The sequence below is a fragment of the Epinephelus moara genome, chromosome 19 (genome assembly GCF_006386435.1).
Source record: "Epinephelus moara isolate mb chromosome 19, YSFRI_EMoa_1.0, whole genome shotgun sequence".
NCBI lineage: Eukaryota > Metazoa > Chordata > Actinopteri > Perciformes > Serranidae > Epinephelus > Epinephelus moara.
This window is the reverse complement of record NC_065524.1, coordinates 4,541,921-4,558,690: the sequence shown is the minus strand read 5'-3', so window position 1 is coordinate 4,558,690 and position 16,770 is coordinate 4,541,921. Positions and strand designations below refer to the sequence as shown.

The 16,770-nt window shown below is 41.8% G+C and overlaps 3 protein-coding genes across 4 annotated transcripts in view; 2 read left to right on the top strand and 1 right to left on the bottom strand.

Moving 5' to 3' along the window:
- cdk1 (cyclin-dependent kinase 1) overlaps positions 1 to 6,632 on the top strand; it is a 25,784-nt gene extending 19,152 nt beyond the window's left edge. The window contains exons 6-8 of the mRNA XM_050070736.1: positions 1,394 to 1,557; positions 4,744 to 4,885; positions 6,355 to 6,632. Of these exons, the coding sequence (XP_049926693.1) occupies positions 1,394 to 1,557; positions 4,744 to 4,885; positions 6,355 to 6,471 (423 nt within the window). The 3' untranslated portion in view covers positions 6,472 to 6,632. The remainder of the gene's footprint in view (positions 1 to 1,393; positions 1,558 to 4,743; positions 4,886 to 6,354) is intronic.
- Positions 1 to 16,770, bottom strand: part of borcs7 (BLOC-1 related complex subunit 7) — a 1,032,483-nt gene that overhangs the window by 511,280 nt on the left and 504,433 nt on the right. The window lies entirely within an intron of this gene.
- Positions 10,125 to 11,948, top strand: LOC126407109 (uncharacterized). The gene is made up of 3 exons (XM_050071794.1): positions 10,125 to 10,234; positions 11,097 to 11,184; positions 11,308 to 11,948. Exons 1-3 carry the CDS (start codon positions 10,125 to 10,127, stop codon positions 11,713 to 11,715), a joined length of 606 nt encoding a protein of 201 aa, XP_049927751.1. The 3' UTR covers positions 11,716 to 11,948.

Genomic DNA, 16,770 nt, shown 5'->3' with positions numbered 1-16,770 from the left:
ATAAATTACTTATTGACTTATTCATACTTCAAAAACAGCATCAATAAGTGATTAACATAGGGGGGATCAAAATAATATAAATTAATAAAATAAAAATCAACCAGCCCCCTTCCTCCCCTGACAGTCCCTTCATAAGTAATGAACAGTCCCTAAAGTGCGGTGAGGTTTCTGGGCCGTTACTGCCAGAAAGAGAGAAATGTGAAAGGCTCGTTTCTCCTCTGACACATCACATACCTGTGTTCGGCTGGCTCGGCTGTTAAGGTACTTCTGGGCAGTCATGACACCAAGAAGAGGATATTATTGGAACCGACTTCTCCGTCGCCCGGTAAGCCAGGAAGACAGGAATACATTAACGTTACTGTCTGTGTCTGTGACCCCGTTCAACCCACAATCGGTGGGATTCGCCTTTCGTTTCTGCTGCTGGTTGTAATCTGTAGGCTGCTCGCACAGCATGCTGAATGATTTAAGCCTATTTTGCTCACTCAAAACTATTTTTAGTCGCAAATGCGAGTGCCGTGACGGACGGATCGCCACACTACCGTCATTTTTATTCCGCCCATCACGCCACGCTGTTTGATTGCGTTATCAAAACGCCGCTATTATTTGGCCTTGCTTTTAACTTATTCCACCGAATACCGAATGTGTGTTTTTTTGCAATATTCGGCCGAATATATTCGGTTACCGAATATTCGGTGCATCCCTACTTGTTACTGTCACTCTGTTGTCCTAAGGTCGTTTTTTATTTTAAATGAGTCAATTGCGCCCCCAAGTGGCGAAAATCCGGTATTACCGACTTGATACGGTTTTTTTACAAAAACCGGACCGTTTTTTTTTTCTCATACCGACCCAAACCTACTCTACTCATATGAAGCCAGGAAAAATCACTCAAGACTTAAAATGATTTTTTGTGGGGGCTCTATTGTCTTTGTAATTGATTGTTTGTTATCTGCGAAATAAAAGTTAATAAAAGCTTTGTTGTGGGAAATGGTTTTCAGTTTACAAAAAAAAAAACAGGAGGTCTGTGTCACAGGAATGTGTAGTTACATTTCTGGGAAGGTGCACATCAGGCTACAGTGTTGATTCGATTTAGAAGTATAAATCCTACTTTACGCCAGTCCTGCCCTGCTCTCGCCCAAACCACCTCCGACCTTGACGCGCAGATCACTGCATGTAGTCACAGCACAGCAGGGCAGGATTAGGCCAAACACTCCATTTGGTGGGTACATTCTAGAATTTACCATTCCCACACTGCTGCGACTGACACAGTGTTCAGAGGTAGAGTATCACCAGCATTGAATGAACACTGTATAGGGGCATATTTAATAACAAACACCAACAAACCCAAAGTCTCTAAAATGACCATTGAGCTGAATGAACCCCTGTCTGTTTCCAGGTTGTAACTCTTTGGTACCGGGCTCCAGAGGTCCTCCTAGGTTCACCCCGATATTCAACCCCTGTTGACGTTTGGAGCACTGGGACCATCTTTGCTGAGCTTGCCACTAAAAAGCCTCTGTTTCATGGAGACTCAGAGATAGACCAGCTCTTTAGGATCTTCAGGTAGACACACGCAAGCATACCTACATGCATTAAGTAGAACCATAATCAACTGTTCCTCCAGTTGTGAACTAAAACATGTGAAGCACTGAAGTAGGTAGGCCTGTGTTTTCTGATTAAAAATGGCCAAACTAAAAGAATGTTTACCAAATGTCAACAGCAAGGTATTCCTAATATTATCATTTTATTTCTAAGGTGCTGCACTATTTACAACCACCGTATTCATTTTCACTTGTATGATGCTGATATTGCAATTAACCTCTACAAACAGATTCTGTATAGGGGTGGGGAAATAATTGATTCAGTTTTAAGTATTGTAATTTGTCTATTTATTTTTTATAAAACAATTTTTATGGCCTAAATTGATGTTATTCAAACATGGAGGTGGAAATAAGGTGTTCTACTGTGGAAGTCTTGGATTATATGACACAGGGCTGCACAATTATTCAAATATTAACCATGATCACAATTTTGGCTTTCCGTGATTAAATGAACATGATTGACTGCAATACTGATGTTTGAAATGCATGCTCTGCCCAGACAAATTCTGCTGCATATCAAATCAAGCGCTTTCTAAACAGCTTGATTCCACTTTTGGATAGCTGTCATGCTGCTATGCTTGCACTCTGCAGCGGCAGCCTGTAAAAACAATTTCTGAATGTTGTGACTGCAGAAGGACAGAACAAAAATGATCTGTGAATCAACAATCATCATCCATTGTTTGAAGTATTTCGCATCTAGGAGAGAACAATGCATGTGCAAAGAGTGCATGGGACTCATGTCTGCGCCGCAAAGTAACACAACGTGTTGTTAAACCAGCAGAAAGAAAAAAGACCAAAATTGGCTTAGGAACGGCTTTATTTTGATGCAAACATTCAGTACATTATAGTGCTGCACGATTAATCTAATCGCAGTTGCAATTGCGATGTCAGGCTGTGCGATTACATAACCGTATAAAAGGCTGCGATTTGCGATTGAATGTAAATGAAGGTTAACGTGTGTGCGCCTGTGAACGTGACTACCTCTCCTATAGTGTGTGGAGTGTGTTGTCATTACGCCCACAAGCTATCCTGGTGTGTGCAGCATGTATGGTCACCTGATTACTTGGCGTGCAGCAGTGACTAACATGAACGCTGCAGAGGAGCATGAGTGCGACCCAAAACAGGCTGAGTTGGCGAAGGAAAAAAACAGCGTCTATTATATGGCGATACTATGGATTTGGGTATGGCGACGTTGACCAGAAAGATGTGCTGTGTAAAACTTAAAAAGTTAAAGTCGTCACGTCCTGCGGCAACACGACCAGTCTATATCAGCACTTGAGACAGCACAGAGAAAAGTACGAAGAACGCATGCGAGAGAAAGACAAGCCATGTAATGTTAAAGACAAAGAGACAATTGACAACCACCAGAGCCTCATAAAACAACAATGACGCACAATTACGCATACATTTGCAAGTGTTACGCCATACGACTACACCTCAAAGAGACACAGGAAAATCATGGACTCCATAACAAACTACATAATAACAAATGAAAAATTGAGGAAACGCAAAACAGGCTCTGCTCCAACTGAGTGTGTGTGTACAGTGTCGTGCTGCGCTGCTGTGCGAGCAGCGTGTTTGACTGTGGGTAACAGCAGTCTTTAGATGGTCATTTACACACTGTCCAACAATAACTACGTCAGGTCAGGTCAGTGCACCCCTAAAATAATGTAGGGAAAACACTGAATCAAGCAAGAATTACATTATATTGGGGGGGGAGGCACTGACCTGACCTGACATAGTTATTGTTATGGACAGTGTGTAAATGACCATCAACAGACTGAGCACAGTCAAACACGCTGCTCACACAGCAGCGCAGCGCAGCACTGTACACACAGCGGAGTGAGCCTGTGTTGCGCTCCCGCGTTGTCACGTAAATGACAAATTCCAGCACGCCATAGCACAACACAGCAGCATGACAAGTGGGCCAAAACTGAGCAAAATTGCTTAATTTTTCATTTGTTATTATATAGTTTGTTATGGAGTCTGTGATTTCCCCGTGACACTTACAAATGTTTGCGTAATTGTGCTTTGTTGTTGTTTTATGAGGCTCTGGCGGCTTTCAGTTGTCTCTTCGTCTTTAATGTTACACGGCTCGGCTTTCTTTCGCATGCATTCTTCCTACTTTTCTCTGTGCTGTCTCAAGTGCTGATATAGATTGGTTGTGTTGTCGCGGGACGTGGCGACTTTAACTTTTAAACTTTTACACAGCACGTCTTTCTGTTCAACGTCGCCTTACCAGAATCCAAAGTATCGCCATGTAATAGACGTTGCGTTATCTTCGCCACCAACTCAGCCTGTTCATGGTCGTGCTCATGCTCTTCTTCATCGTCTATGTTGGTCACTGCTGCACGCCGGGTGGTCACCTGACCATATGCGCAGCACACACCAGAATAGCTTGTGGGCGACTACAGGAGAGGTAGTCACGTTCACAGGCACACACGTTAACATTTATTTACATTAAATTGCAAATTACAGCCTTTTATGCGGTTATGTAATCGCACAGCCTGACATCGCGATTGCAATTAGATTAATCGTGCAGCACTAATTTTTATCAAATTGTGCAGCACTAGTACATTAGCAGAAATGTAGCACAACATGGAAGTGAAAGCAGTGCTCTCTATTATAATGTGGAAGGGCAACAAAAATATTGCTGAAAACAATGATTTGTGATCTCGATATTGATCAAAATTATGCAGCCCTAATGTGACATCATATCCAAAAAAAACAAAGCCAAAGCGAGAAAGCAGACAATAGTGGACGGACTCTCTTTTCTTTTAAACAAGTCAGGTAGCCTAATTTTGTTTTTAACTTTAATAAACATCACCATATTAATAACTGTATTGCCCTGTAGGTTACTTCCTTAGTCTGTGAATGAAGTGCTACACAAGTCGTACATGCAGCAGCGTCTTTGTTTGATCAATCGGCATCATTAAGCTCTGAAAGTTCCTGAACTTTCAGAAAGTTTCTCAAGACAGAGACTTTTTTGACACTGGAAGTGGAACTATAAAGTTATATAAGTTAAGTCCCTGGATCCCCACAGGTTTAGATCCTGAGGGTCTTGGTCCCCGGGGGACTTCCTGTTGTGTATCTATCCTTCCCTGCAGTTCCCTCTTTGAATCCATCTGTCTGTTTGTGTTCTTTTCAGGACTCTGGGAACCCCAAACAATGAAGTGTGGCCTGATGTAGAGAGCCTGCCTGACTACAAAAACACCTTCCCTAAATGGAAGTCTGGCAACCTGTCATCAATGGTGAAAAACCTGGATAAGAATGGCCTGGATCTACTGGCGGTAAGGACTAGGGCTAACCTATTTAACAACTCCATTCTGGCTACTATTAAAGATTAAATAGAAATTCTTTGTTTCATCTTACATGACAAGAACCAGATAAAGGGATTAGGGCTGGGTATTGCCACTGATTTCCTGAATCAATTTGATTTCGATTCAAAGGGTCCCGATTTGATCCTATGACGATTCAACTGGAGATTTTTCAGTTACAATACCAATTTTTGCTAGTATGTGAAATAGATTCTCAGAGAACTAATAGTGTAACATTTACAAGGAATTATTTTTTAAAAAGAATAAAATCACAACAGGAATAAAACAGAATATTTTATAACTAAATGTTTCTAGAACAGTAACAGCAAAGTCACAATATAAACTTAATATCTCACTGGAAACAAAATAAAAATGTCAATAAAATAAATCATATTCCTGACATCACAATACTGAGTGAAGTTTATAAAGAATAAAGAACACAGAAATCAGTCAGTATCAGTCCTGCTGTCCTCTCTGCTCCTTCCTCTCCTACTGAAGAGATTCACTGCAAGTTTTAAGATTCGAGACACACTGAGCTAAACAGTTGTTGTTTTAGCTTGTTAATAACAATTTGCCATTAGCTGGAAAGCGCTTTGTGCTTGTTTATTACATAATATTGGCGGTGGTGGATGACAGACTGCGGACAGAGCAGACTGTAATATCGCTTTTCTGCATGTTGCTCAACAGCTGTATTAATAAAGTATTGGCTTTTTCCTCAAGGAGGTTTTATTGCACTCACAGTAACAAGCGTTTTTGTCGTCCGCTGAAGTTATCTTTACTTCTCTGTCTTCACTGCGGCATCTCTGCACTGTGTTTGTGTGTGTGCGTAAAAGTGGGAGGAGACGCTGCAGCATGATAATAAATTACACCCAAATGTAAAAAAGTTAACTTGGCCTCAGATTTGTAAATCATTGCATTCTGTTTTTATTTACATTTTACACAGCATCCCAGCTTTGTGAAATCAGGGTTGTATGAGTAAGCCATTATTGTTTGTCATTGTAGTGGTGAACCCAGTGTCCTGTGTAGTCTACACACTTCACTCAAAAACCAGCTAATCACTACAACAATCAAAGATTTTTTTTTTTTTTATCGCATCTGTCACTAGAACCACATCACTGATTCTGTTGTACAAAAGGCCAACAAGTGTCGGTGTACAGCAGCAGTTATAGCAATTACCTTATTTACTCTACAACTGACTGGACTGAACCCTATTCAGGAGTCTGTTTGGATTCAGTGGGACACTCGAAAATGTTTATTTAAAACACGTCAATGTTTTTGTGCTACAATAGTCTGCATCACAAGAAAGCTAATAATATGTGATAAAAAAAATCAAATCAGATCCACTTTCCCAATGCAAATATTTGTCTAGTACTACACATTTAGCCTTCGTGTTACCTGAGTGACCATCTCCTTTTCTTCCCTGTCTTGTTTCTCTGCTGTAGAAAATGTTGACCTACAATCCCCCCAAGAGGATCTCAGCACGTGAGGCCATGACTCACCCCTACTTCGATGACCTAGACAAATCCACCCTGCCTGCTGCCAGCATCAACAAAATCTAAAACCCATACTGACCTTACATAAAAAACACATTCATACCCATTGTGAATTATCATTCTGTAAATACTTGTGTGTGATACTTGTTGTAGACCTTTAGTACAGTTTTGTCTTTCAACAATGTCTTTTCAATAAAACTGCACTTTGTGTGATTCTCAGAACTTCACACTTGAATTTTTCTTTCCGTTACTTTCTATACTCGGGGTACATATAGAGTTTGGCAAACGATCATTTATGAATGCAGCTCCTTATTATGTGGATCTGCTGCAGAAGGACTTAAAGGTGCACTCACTGGTTCCTCTCGGCTGTTTCAAAGCACTGTTGCAGGATTTTTGTATGCAATAGTCTATATACCAATGTCAGGTGTATTTTAGATTTTAGCTTGTCTTTGTAATCGTGTGTAGTTGTCCTTTTTTTTTCTTGTCTTTTCTTTGTAGTAATCTCATTTTGTGTTTTATATTGTTTGTTTTAGAGCTACATATTTTTTATTTTTGTTCTATGTTATCCATCTGTAGCTTACATTGATGCCCATCTTGGTCAGGGCACTTTTGAAAAAGAGATTTTTAATCTCGAGGTTTTTTTTGTTTTTTTTTATCTGGTTAAATAAAAAATTAAAAAAATATACAATTACCTCAGCAGGGTCAATAAACGCTTCTTTCAACAAAACAGCTCTCATACAGTTCCCCTAGACTCCCAAAGATCCAGACTATCTAAATCTAGCTTAATATTAACATTACAACCACAGATAAATGAACTGCCATTACATCATTTCAAATGTTCATATTTCTCTTCTTACTGTATGCAAAAACTCCTGTTTGCATATAGACCCAATCCCAAATCGGCCCCTATCCCCTCGCCCTATCCACTCCCCCTCCGTTTGCACGGTCATGCGGAGCTGCGCCATATTAAGGGCCGTCCCAAACCAATTATGGCTGAGTGCGAGTGGACTGCTCTGCCCTTAGATAGCGAGTGTGCATCAGTGCAGGCTTCTGATGAGCCCAGCAGGAAGCGCAACATCACAATGGAGGAAACAACATACAAATGAAAGAGTTACGTCTTTCTACTTTGTAAAATATTTTAGATCAAACACACATTTGTTTTCCTCACACTGACTCACTGTATTAAAAACTCCCTCATCCCATTCTCATGGTTTTTAAAAAGAAATATAATTATGTGTTCACAGGGACAGAAGAAAAAACAAAGCAATTCTATGAATTAAAAATGAGAGTCTCTTCAGTAAAAAGAGGAATGCTGCAAAGCAGGGATGGGAGTAAGATTGCCCAGATTAATGAATGAAGTTCATGTGTGAATGTGTAAACTGTGTCTAGAAAATATGATCAAGTGAATTACTTTGATTACACTGCACTGTAACTCTTATCTGACTTGTTCAGGTTTATTTTTCATTTAACTAATTTTAATTCATATTTAAATGTTTTTTTTAATAGCATGTTGCTCTATTTTGCTTTCACAAAGCATCTGTCGGTATCCATGGTTACATCTGCTTCCTTCTTCCGGTAGAGTAGCAAGGGCGTCCCAGGGGGTATGTCCCAAGTCTCTTAATTTTATACTCCTAATTCCTTACTTGAACCGGAAGTCATTCAAGGTCTGCCATCTTTAAGGCCGTCTCATGTCTCTTATTCCTGCCAGTAAGGAGTTAGCTTTAGGAGTTAGGAGGGATCTGTTAGGTGCGATGAGTAAGGTAACACCAGAGGTTCCTAACAGGAAGTCTTTTTCAGCTTGAGGCCCTGACGTATAAATACCCGCTCCCTACATCTGGCTCATTTGAACGAGATGGCGGAGAAACAGCACAAGTGTACCCATTACATGCATTCTTTGCAATGAAACGCTGTAATTCACATGCCTACGTGACTACAAAGAGTAACGTTAATGATATTTCGTGCAAGACTGTCATGTTGTAATTAAGTTTATTTCATTCACAACCCATTGTGTTGTTCAGTGGACTGTCGGTGATGTGTGTAGGGCTGGGTATCGTTCAAAAATGTTCGATACCGGTACCGATACTGATGCCTTGATTTCGATACCGGTTCCTGAACGACACTTTTTTGATACTGTCATGTATTGGGTTACGTAGGTCACATGGTTAGGAAAACAGGAAGTTTTGAATCACCGCAGCCCGGAGGCGTGCAATGCGGACTTGTAATGTTACTGTCGGTTTGGACAATAAAGCAAGTAAAAGAAGAAGCTTCATGTCATGATTAGTTTCGGAATGCACTGTCTAACTGAGTATTAAGATGGGCACACAACAGATACCAATTTCATAAAATCAATTCTAACAAAAAGAAATGACAAATACGGTACAAATCTTGGGTTTTAACTTTCAGACTTTTTTCACTCAAAGCAGTTTAAAAAACAATAAAAAATAATAAATATATAAAATTTAAAAAATGTACAAAAGCCAGAAATTCTCAGATTAGATGACTGCTGTACTGCCTGAGCCACTGCCATCCCAACTAGGGCTGTGACGATACGGATTTTTTTAACCCGCGGTAATACGGCTGTAGGAGAGAGGAATAACGTCGCGGGAGAGACAAAAACTGAGTAAAAAACACCCTGAATATGTTTAGAACTACAAATGAACCTTCTTTTAGTGATTTTATATTATACAAAGAAAATTTTACATTTACATCCTGCCCTGACTGTAAACCAGGTCGGGATCAGCCAATGGCGGTTCCGCGCATGCGCGATTCACTTGCAGTCTGGACGTGGAGGGGTTAACATCTCCTGCTCTGACTGCAGCTGGGAAGGAGAACTGGGCCATCTATGGGTATGTCCCAAGTCTCTTATTTTATACTGCTAACTCCTAACTCCTTACTTGAACCGGAAGTCGTTCGAGCTCCGCCATCTTTAAGGCCGTCTCATGTCTCTTATCAGCAATCCTCGCTCCTCACTCCTAACTCCTGACTCCTTAAATGTTTTCCTAAGTGGGAGGGACTAAACAGTTAGGTAAGGTGGCTAGGTTAGGTGGTTAGCAGTAATTTTAAGGGACTTGGGACGTACCCTATGTGTGCTTTGGGGCGAGGGAAGGGCCCATGGCAGCATCCGCTGCTCGTTGAGAAGAATAAGAACGATAGGTGCTTTCACGTCAGAGTCTCCAATAACATCAGAAAAAGTTGCTAGATTTGTTGCTAGTCACTTTTTTGAAAAAGAGTCGCTAGAGGGGTCTGAAAAGTCACTAAATATAGCGACAAAGTCGCTAAGTTGGCAACACTGAACGCATCCCTGCCTCTACATGTAACATTACAGCCAATCACCAGCAGCATATCAGACCTTGATCACTAGGAGTCATGTGACTCAGATCACGTGACTTCTAGGTATCGAAGCTTGGCACCGAAAGACAAGGCATTTTACAATACTCATTAGCACCGAAGCAATTAGGTCGGTGCTATAAAAGAACCGAACTTCGGTACCCAGCCCTAGATGTGTGGCTGTTAAATGTGCAGCTGCTCATGTCCAGAACCATACGTGTTGATATAACACCACACACACACACACACACACACACACACACACACTCACACACACACACACACACACACACACACACACACACAAACACATTTGCCCATCATTAATTGTCCTGCATGTCATGTGAGTGGAATAACATTTAATAGCTTGTAGGTAGACTGACAGGTCTGATATGTCTTATTCAACAGGGACCAACAACGAAGTCTTCAGACTTATCGAGCTGCGGGTTGCCAATGACACCCTCTTCACAGGGAAGAGGAATATCTCCAAGAAGGCCTGGAAGTGAGTTCAGTTTCATATGTTACCTGAATGCCATTTCGCTCAGCAGCACAAACATGTGTACTGTGTGATGATTCGATGTATTTATTCATTCAGTTTAAAGTTACAAGGACAATGCACGTTAATAAACATTTCTGTAAATGTGCCAGTTCAGCCATCCTGGCTCATTTTCAACTGCAGACCCTGGGCAAGTGTGATGGCAAATACAAGACTTAAAAATACATTAAAACAAAGACGACAGCAACACTGTACTCTTCATAAGAACACATAAAACGCTAGGAATAAAGACAATAATATGTAAAACACTGAACAAATAAGGCACACTTCATGTTATTGGAGCAGGTCATAGTAATTATATTCCTTGATGTTCATTGTAAGTCAAGCAAACAACGAAATTGTAGATAACACCTCTCTTGGTGTATGAAACCACAGGACAATAAGACAATAATCCAAGACATAAGATGTGGTCTGACCTAATGATGAACATCACACACATCTGTGTGTGCAATACCTTAGCACTTTAGCACTAATGCACTTTCAAACTTCACTTTGAAATCCTGGGGTCCCTCAGATTCTGGCCTGTCATGAGCAACATTGTTTATTGTCATCTGTTTGCTTATTGTGTAGATTTTGTTCTTTGTACTTGTTGTTACTGTTGTTGTCTTGATTTCCTGTAGTTAACATCAACCTGCCAAAGGGACTAGAGATGGAAATTAGCTGCTGGACATAATCTTGCATATTCACATGTTAAATGTTCATCAATATGTATTGTCCCTATTTTAAATAAATACATACAGTGTTTGCTGTAATTGTCATGCATCTTGCCTATTGTGAGTACACTCAGTACATGTTTCATTCTTCACAGAGAAATCACACGGTTGCCGGACATGGGGGACAGGGTGACCCCCATTCAAGTGTCCAAAAAGTGGGACAATCTAAAAATCCAGTACAAGGTGAGATTTTGTACTCATTGTGAGCTCAGTTCACACTCATATAAAGCATTTGTGACTGTTGTTGGTTATACATAATGTCATATTTCTACATCACACTGACACATCCCTTTTGATATCTTCCAGAAGCTGAGGAACCCTCCCACAGGCACGGGGACAGACGGAAGGGAGGAGACAGCAGCCACGTGGCCATTCTATGCCCAGATGCACGAGACCATCGGGGCATGGCCCTCCATCGAGCCGCCTGTCCTGATGGACTCGTGCAACCCGGTAGATGTGGCTGTTGTGTCCTCTGGAGGCCCATCATCCCCTGGAGCTGGAGCTGCCACAAGTGGCAGCTCTACCACACAGGCGGATGATGGGCCATCCACCTCTGCCTGTCCCCCCCCGCCCAAGAAGAAGTGGACCTCCAAGGCAGCAATCCTGGCCTCCCTGGAAGAGGAGGCTGCCAAGGAGGCTGAGGCCAGACGAGAGGCAAGAGAGGACAGGAAAAGGGCTCTTGACCTGCTAGAGGAGGCAGTCAGGAAGTTTTAAGTTTGTTTTCATCCTCACAGGACATTTTAAGTTTTTTTTTATTAATATCCTCACAGGACTTTTTTGTTATATCCTCATCTGTTTTTGTGAGCCTGCAGTGTTTTCAGTTATAATGTAATTTTGTTATATTGATACCTCAGACTGCAGCATTCAAAACTGTAACATATTTTGTTATAGTCAGTCAGACATTTCGCAGTACAACACACTTAGTTGTGTATAGTGTTATGCATTCTTTGTCACAGTATATTCACGTCTGACAGTAACAATTAAATGTTTACAACAGTCTTGAATCTGTGTTACCTGACATTCTTGGTCTAACAATGATTTCAGCCGCATAAGTGACAGTGTCTGCTCACACAGTCCTTTTCAGAGTAATGTGCAAAGGAGTTTGGCACAACACAAACTTAGAGGGAACATAGGAATATACAGACAACTCAAGAATAATAAGAATAACAAGAACTTTATTTATCTAAATTTAAATTAGGAATATACATAAGTGAACTGAACATACATAACTGAAGTGAACAAAAGATCTTAAGGCACACGCCCTATCATACAGTGTGGTGGCCCGTGTCCCAGGCCTTCATGTCCCCAAGGACAGGCTGGACACGAGGAGCACAGAGCAGCCCTACCGGTCGGTCCCGCTGGCCACGTCGGCATCGTTCCCCCCTCACTGGACGAGGTGGAACCACACCAATGTCCCCGACATCCGTCCCCACTTGTGAGGCAGATGTTGCGCAGCACTTTGACTAAGGGGACAAAGGTGTGGTTGACCTCCAAGGCCTTGAAGAACAGCGATCTCCACCGGGTCTTCAACACGCCAAAGGCCCGCTCTATGATGGAACGGGCCTTTGGCATGATGGTGGTTGAAGCGGCTCTGCACCCTCCTTTGCACTGGTTCTCCGTACGGGGTGATGGTGGCTACAGGTTGTTCAATGCAGGGGTAGCCACCATCACCCACAATGAAGTAACCTGCAGACAGTGGGGAAACCACAAGTTAATATATTGACAGTTATTGATGGATGTTGATGTATTAAGAAATCAGTCTCACCTGGGGGAGGGTACAGAGCTGCCGTGTAGAGCCTGCTGTTCTTGAAGACTCTGGTGTCGTGGACGGAGCCAGGATACCCCACAAAGGTGCTGATGAAGACGCCCTTCCCATCATATACTGCCTGCAACTGTATGGATGGGAAGAGCTTCCTGTTGAGGTAATCCTGGCCTCCGGGTCCTGGGGGGGTCTTGATGCGGACATGGCAGCCATCGATGGAGCCCACACACCTGGCGAACACTGGACTGTTGGCCAGCTGCACAAAGGTCTGGCCAACCTCATCCAGTGCTCCGGCAGTGGGCTGGCAGATGACCTCATGGCGAAGGGCTGCAATCTTCCTCACTCCTGTGTGCACCAGCCTGCAGACCGTGGACTTGGGGACATGAAAGGCCCGGGATACCACACTGTATGATAGGCCGTGTGCCAACCAGTACAGGGTCACCAATACATGCACCTCATGTGACCAGCCTTGCGTGTACTTTGATGGCAGGATCCTCATGAGGGTGTCTACAGACTGATGCCTCAGTCTGTAGACACCCTCATGAGGATCCTGCCATCAAAGTACACAGCAAGGACTGGCACAATGAGGGTTGAGGCGTGCATGTATTGGTGACCCTGCACCTTCCATCTGCAAAATAAAGAAAACTGTGTTACTTCCCACGTTTCATTTCTTCATGGAATAACAAAATTTGAAGTGTTTTTTTTAATCATGTGGGCCTATTATAAGGATTTTTTATTTTCCTGGCTGATATACATTACACATTTTGTGTCTGGGCTTGTGCTATGATATCTGATTACACAACCTACAGCTATCAGTGTGTTTGCTGTTTTTATGATATAATTTTACATACTGTTCATTGAAGCATTACATTTGATGATTACCTGTAGTAAGTACATGGCTGCACGCCGCCGAGCTCTCCTGGCTCTGCTGGATTCCTCCTCTTCCAGCCTTTCTTCCAGCTCCTCCAGCACATTCAGTGTTTCATGGGCTTGGAGCAGGAACCTCATTTTGGCTCTTCTGTCCATTTTGTTGTTTTTTTTGGTTTTGTTGTGGATATAACTTTGGTCAAACATTGACTGACCCTTATATAGCCCTGGTACCTGACATTTAATGAGTTGACTGGATTCAGCTGGCATTGCAGCAGACCACACCTGATTGCACTCAGCAGCTGACTTGTTGAATGATGGCGAGTGGATTTAATAATAGTGATAATAATGATGGTGATAATAATAAGTGACAGTGGCAGGGCTACAGACCATTCTTTAATTGCGACAAACTTCGGCAAATGACTCAATAACAATGGTAATACATGCAAAAGTGTGTGACTAGAGTCATGACGGCGGGGGGTGGGGGTTACGGCTTTGATCAGCGAACATAATGTGACTTGGGATATACGGCAAACGCTGGCTCCGTTATGCAGCAGATCCAGCTGTGCCACCGTCATCAGAAAAGGACGTCGCTTTACGTGACGCTTCAGAGTAAGGCCGTCTCATGTCTCTTAATCAGCAATCCTCGCTCCTCACTCCTAACTCCTTGCATGTTTTCCTAAGTGGGGGGGACTAAACAGTTAGATAAGGTGGCTAGGTTAGGTGGTTAGCAGTAATTAAGAGACTTGGGATGCAGCCGTAGATACCGCATTCAACGGCGCTCCTCATTGGAGCGATACGTCAACACGGCCGCCATCTTGCCCAGGTGGAGTCGCGCTGCCTAATGCCAAAGAGCATGGATACCAAGAGGCGAAGCTCAATAGAACGCCCCATAGCAACAGACTCGCCCATGGTTTTGTCCTACCGCCGCCATTTTGGACTGTCAGCAGACCGCAGCAGACCCGCTTGCACATACAAACACGCAGACAAACTGAAGTATATGGCTATTAATTATGCTTACGCTACTCACCTCGTGATAGCTTGGTCACAGCTGCTTTTTCACGTTTTTGTAAAGCAAAATATAGACTTTAAAAAAAAAACGAAGAAAAACGGCCTAGATGGCATCTCTACATATTACATCCACTTATGAGAAGATTAACTTAATTACTCCTTCGAAATCACCCCATAAGCCAATCTACCAAAAAATTTAAAAAAAACAACAACAACAATTTAACTAGAAACACATTAATGGCGACGTCACATAGTCAGGAATAAAGATTTATTTACAGTTTGTACAGTAAGGGGACAGTAATGATAATAATAATAATAATAATATATAGGCTATTTTAATATGATATATTTTAATGCTAAAGCAGTAATCAGTTCTGATATTCTTCCCTCCAAAAGTGGCATTTTAAATTGATATTAAAACACTTCAATACTTACACCTGAGGAGTTCTTACCTGTCGGGATCCTTCGGGAAACGGTGGAAGGTCAGGTGCGGGGTGTTCCACTGATAGTTGTTGCAGTTAATTGCACTACACTGTTTTCTTTTACTTTTTTCATCCTCTCTCCTTGACATCTTGCATGTTGTCTGGGCGCAACAGTCCAAGCTCAACAGTCCAAAATGGCGGCAGCGCTACCGCAGCGCCCCTAGTGGCTGTTGGCAAAAATTCCACGGAGCTTCGCCTCTTGGTATCCATGCTCTTTGCTAATGCATTGAAGCAGGAGACTATTTATGATTAAAATCATCATTACTCGCTGAACCGATTTTCATGCGGTTTGTTACAATCGTCAGACATATAGTTATGATACAGGATACTTGGTTAAATAAAAAATGCAGCTTTTCATACCAAAATATTTGATCTAGTTCTACAACACAACTTTCACCATGTAATAAATATTCTTTTTTCTTACTAGATGTACAATGCCCACCATGATGTCATTTAATTATTAATTTTGATTATAAATGTTTATTCACATTTTAAGTCACACAATGTGCAAAAAATAGTGTATCAGCAGGGTTGTGCCGAGCTGCAGTGTAGTTACACATTCTGATTAACAAATGTTGGTTTTGTACAAGTGAAAATAAATGACTTAGAGCTGCATGTTTACACAAAATTTTGCTTTAATCTCATATGTATAACACCACAGTGCTCATGGGAGCCTGGACACAGAACTGTTTACATTATTAGGTCATATTTACAAAAAATACAGTGTACAGTAGCTAGTATTATTTTTAGGAGTCTGCCCAGTCCTGTCGAAGTCCTCAGGTCTGAAGTGACAGCTGCAGATGACTGAGGAGTCACTCGGGACAAAGTCCTTTCTCCTCACTGCTGCTACCCATGCCCGTCTCCTATCTGTGTTTTTTGGGAAACTACACACAAAATAAGTGTGTCAGAAAAACGCAGTTCCACATAATTTGTAGTTACAATTCAGGCCACAAGTTAACTACTAACGTTATACTGCGTTATGTCACGTTGGTGCCATGAAACAGATAGTTGACAATTTGGAATAACACATACACCGACATAGCTGTTTGACAAAGCATCATAATTTTATAAGTAATATTATATAAATGTTAACCTTTTTTCTTTAAGTTGTGTGACATAGCGTTAGCTTAATTTGGCATTAGGACCAGATCAGGACAGTTACTTTACTTGATTAGCTTAAAAGAAGGATCACTTTTTGAGATATATATCTCATTAAACATTTTCGTAACAGTAAAATATTGTAAAACAACTTCTTACCTGTGGAATGTTATTCCCTTCTGCTTGGTTTTAACACTTCTTTCGTTAGTACACCCAAATGCTGAGCAAAAATGTGGCATTTTTGCCGAGTCTGACAAGGGTCTGAACTGGTCAGAGCACCTAGGCAAGATGGCGGCGGTATTGATGCAGCCCACAAGCCAGGGTGCGGCATCTATGTATATATATCTATCTATCTATCTATGGTAAGGCCGTCTCATGGTCTCATGTCTCTTAGGCTGCGGTCGGAAAGTCTTTTTTGCTTAGGAAGGTTCCTAGCTGAGTGAAATGACCAAGGCTATTCAAGAGAAGGCTGAGACACGGGGGTCAAACATGGGGGGATTGCACATGCGCAGTAAAATCTGGTCTGCACTTCCTCAAAGGCTCAGTAGA

Excerpts from the sequence above, each read along its gene's own strand:
- LOC126407109 (XM_050071794.1), top strand. The coding sequence starts at position 10,125 with ATGTCTTATTCAACAGGGACCAACAACGAAGTCTTCAGACTTATCGAG. Across the intron at positions 10,235-11,096 it reads ATCTCCAAGAAGGCCTGGAA|AGAAATCACACGGTTGCCGG; the intron begins GTGAGTTCAGTT and ends CATTCTTCACAG. Across the intron at positions 11,185-11,307 it reads ATCTAAAAATCCAGTACAAG|AAGCTGAGGAACCCTCCCAC; the intron begins GTGAGATTTTGT and ends GATATCTTCCAG.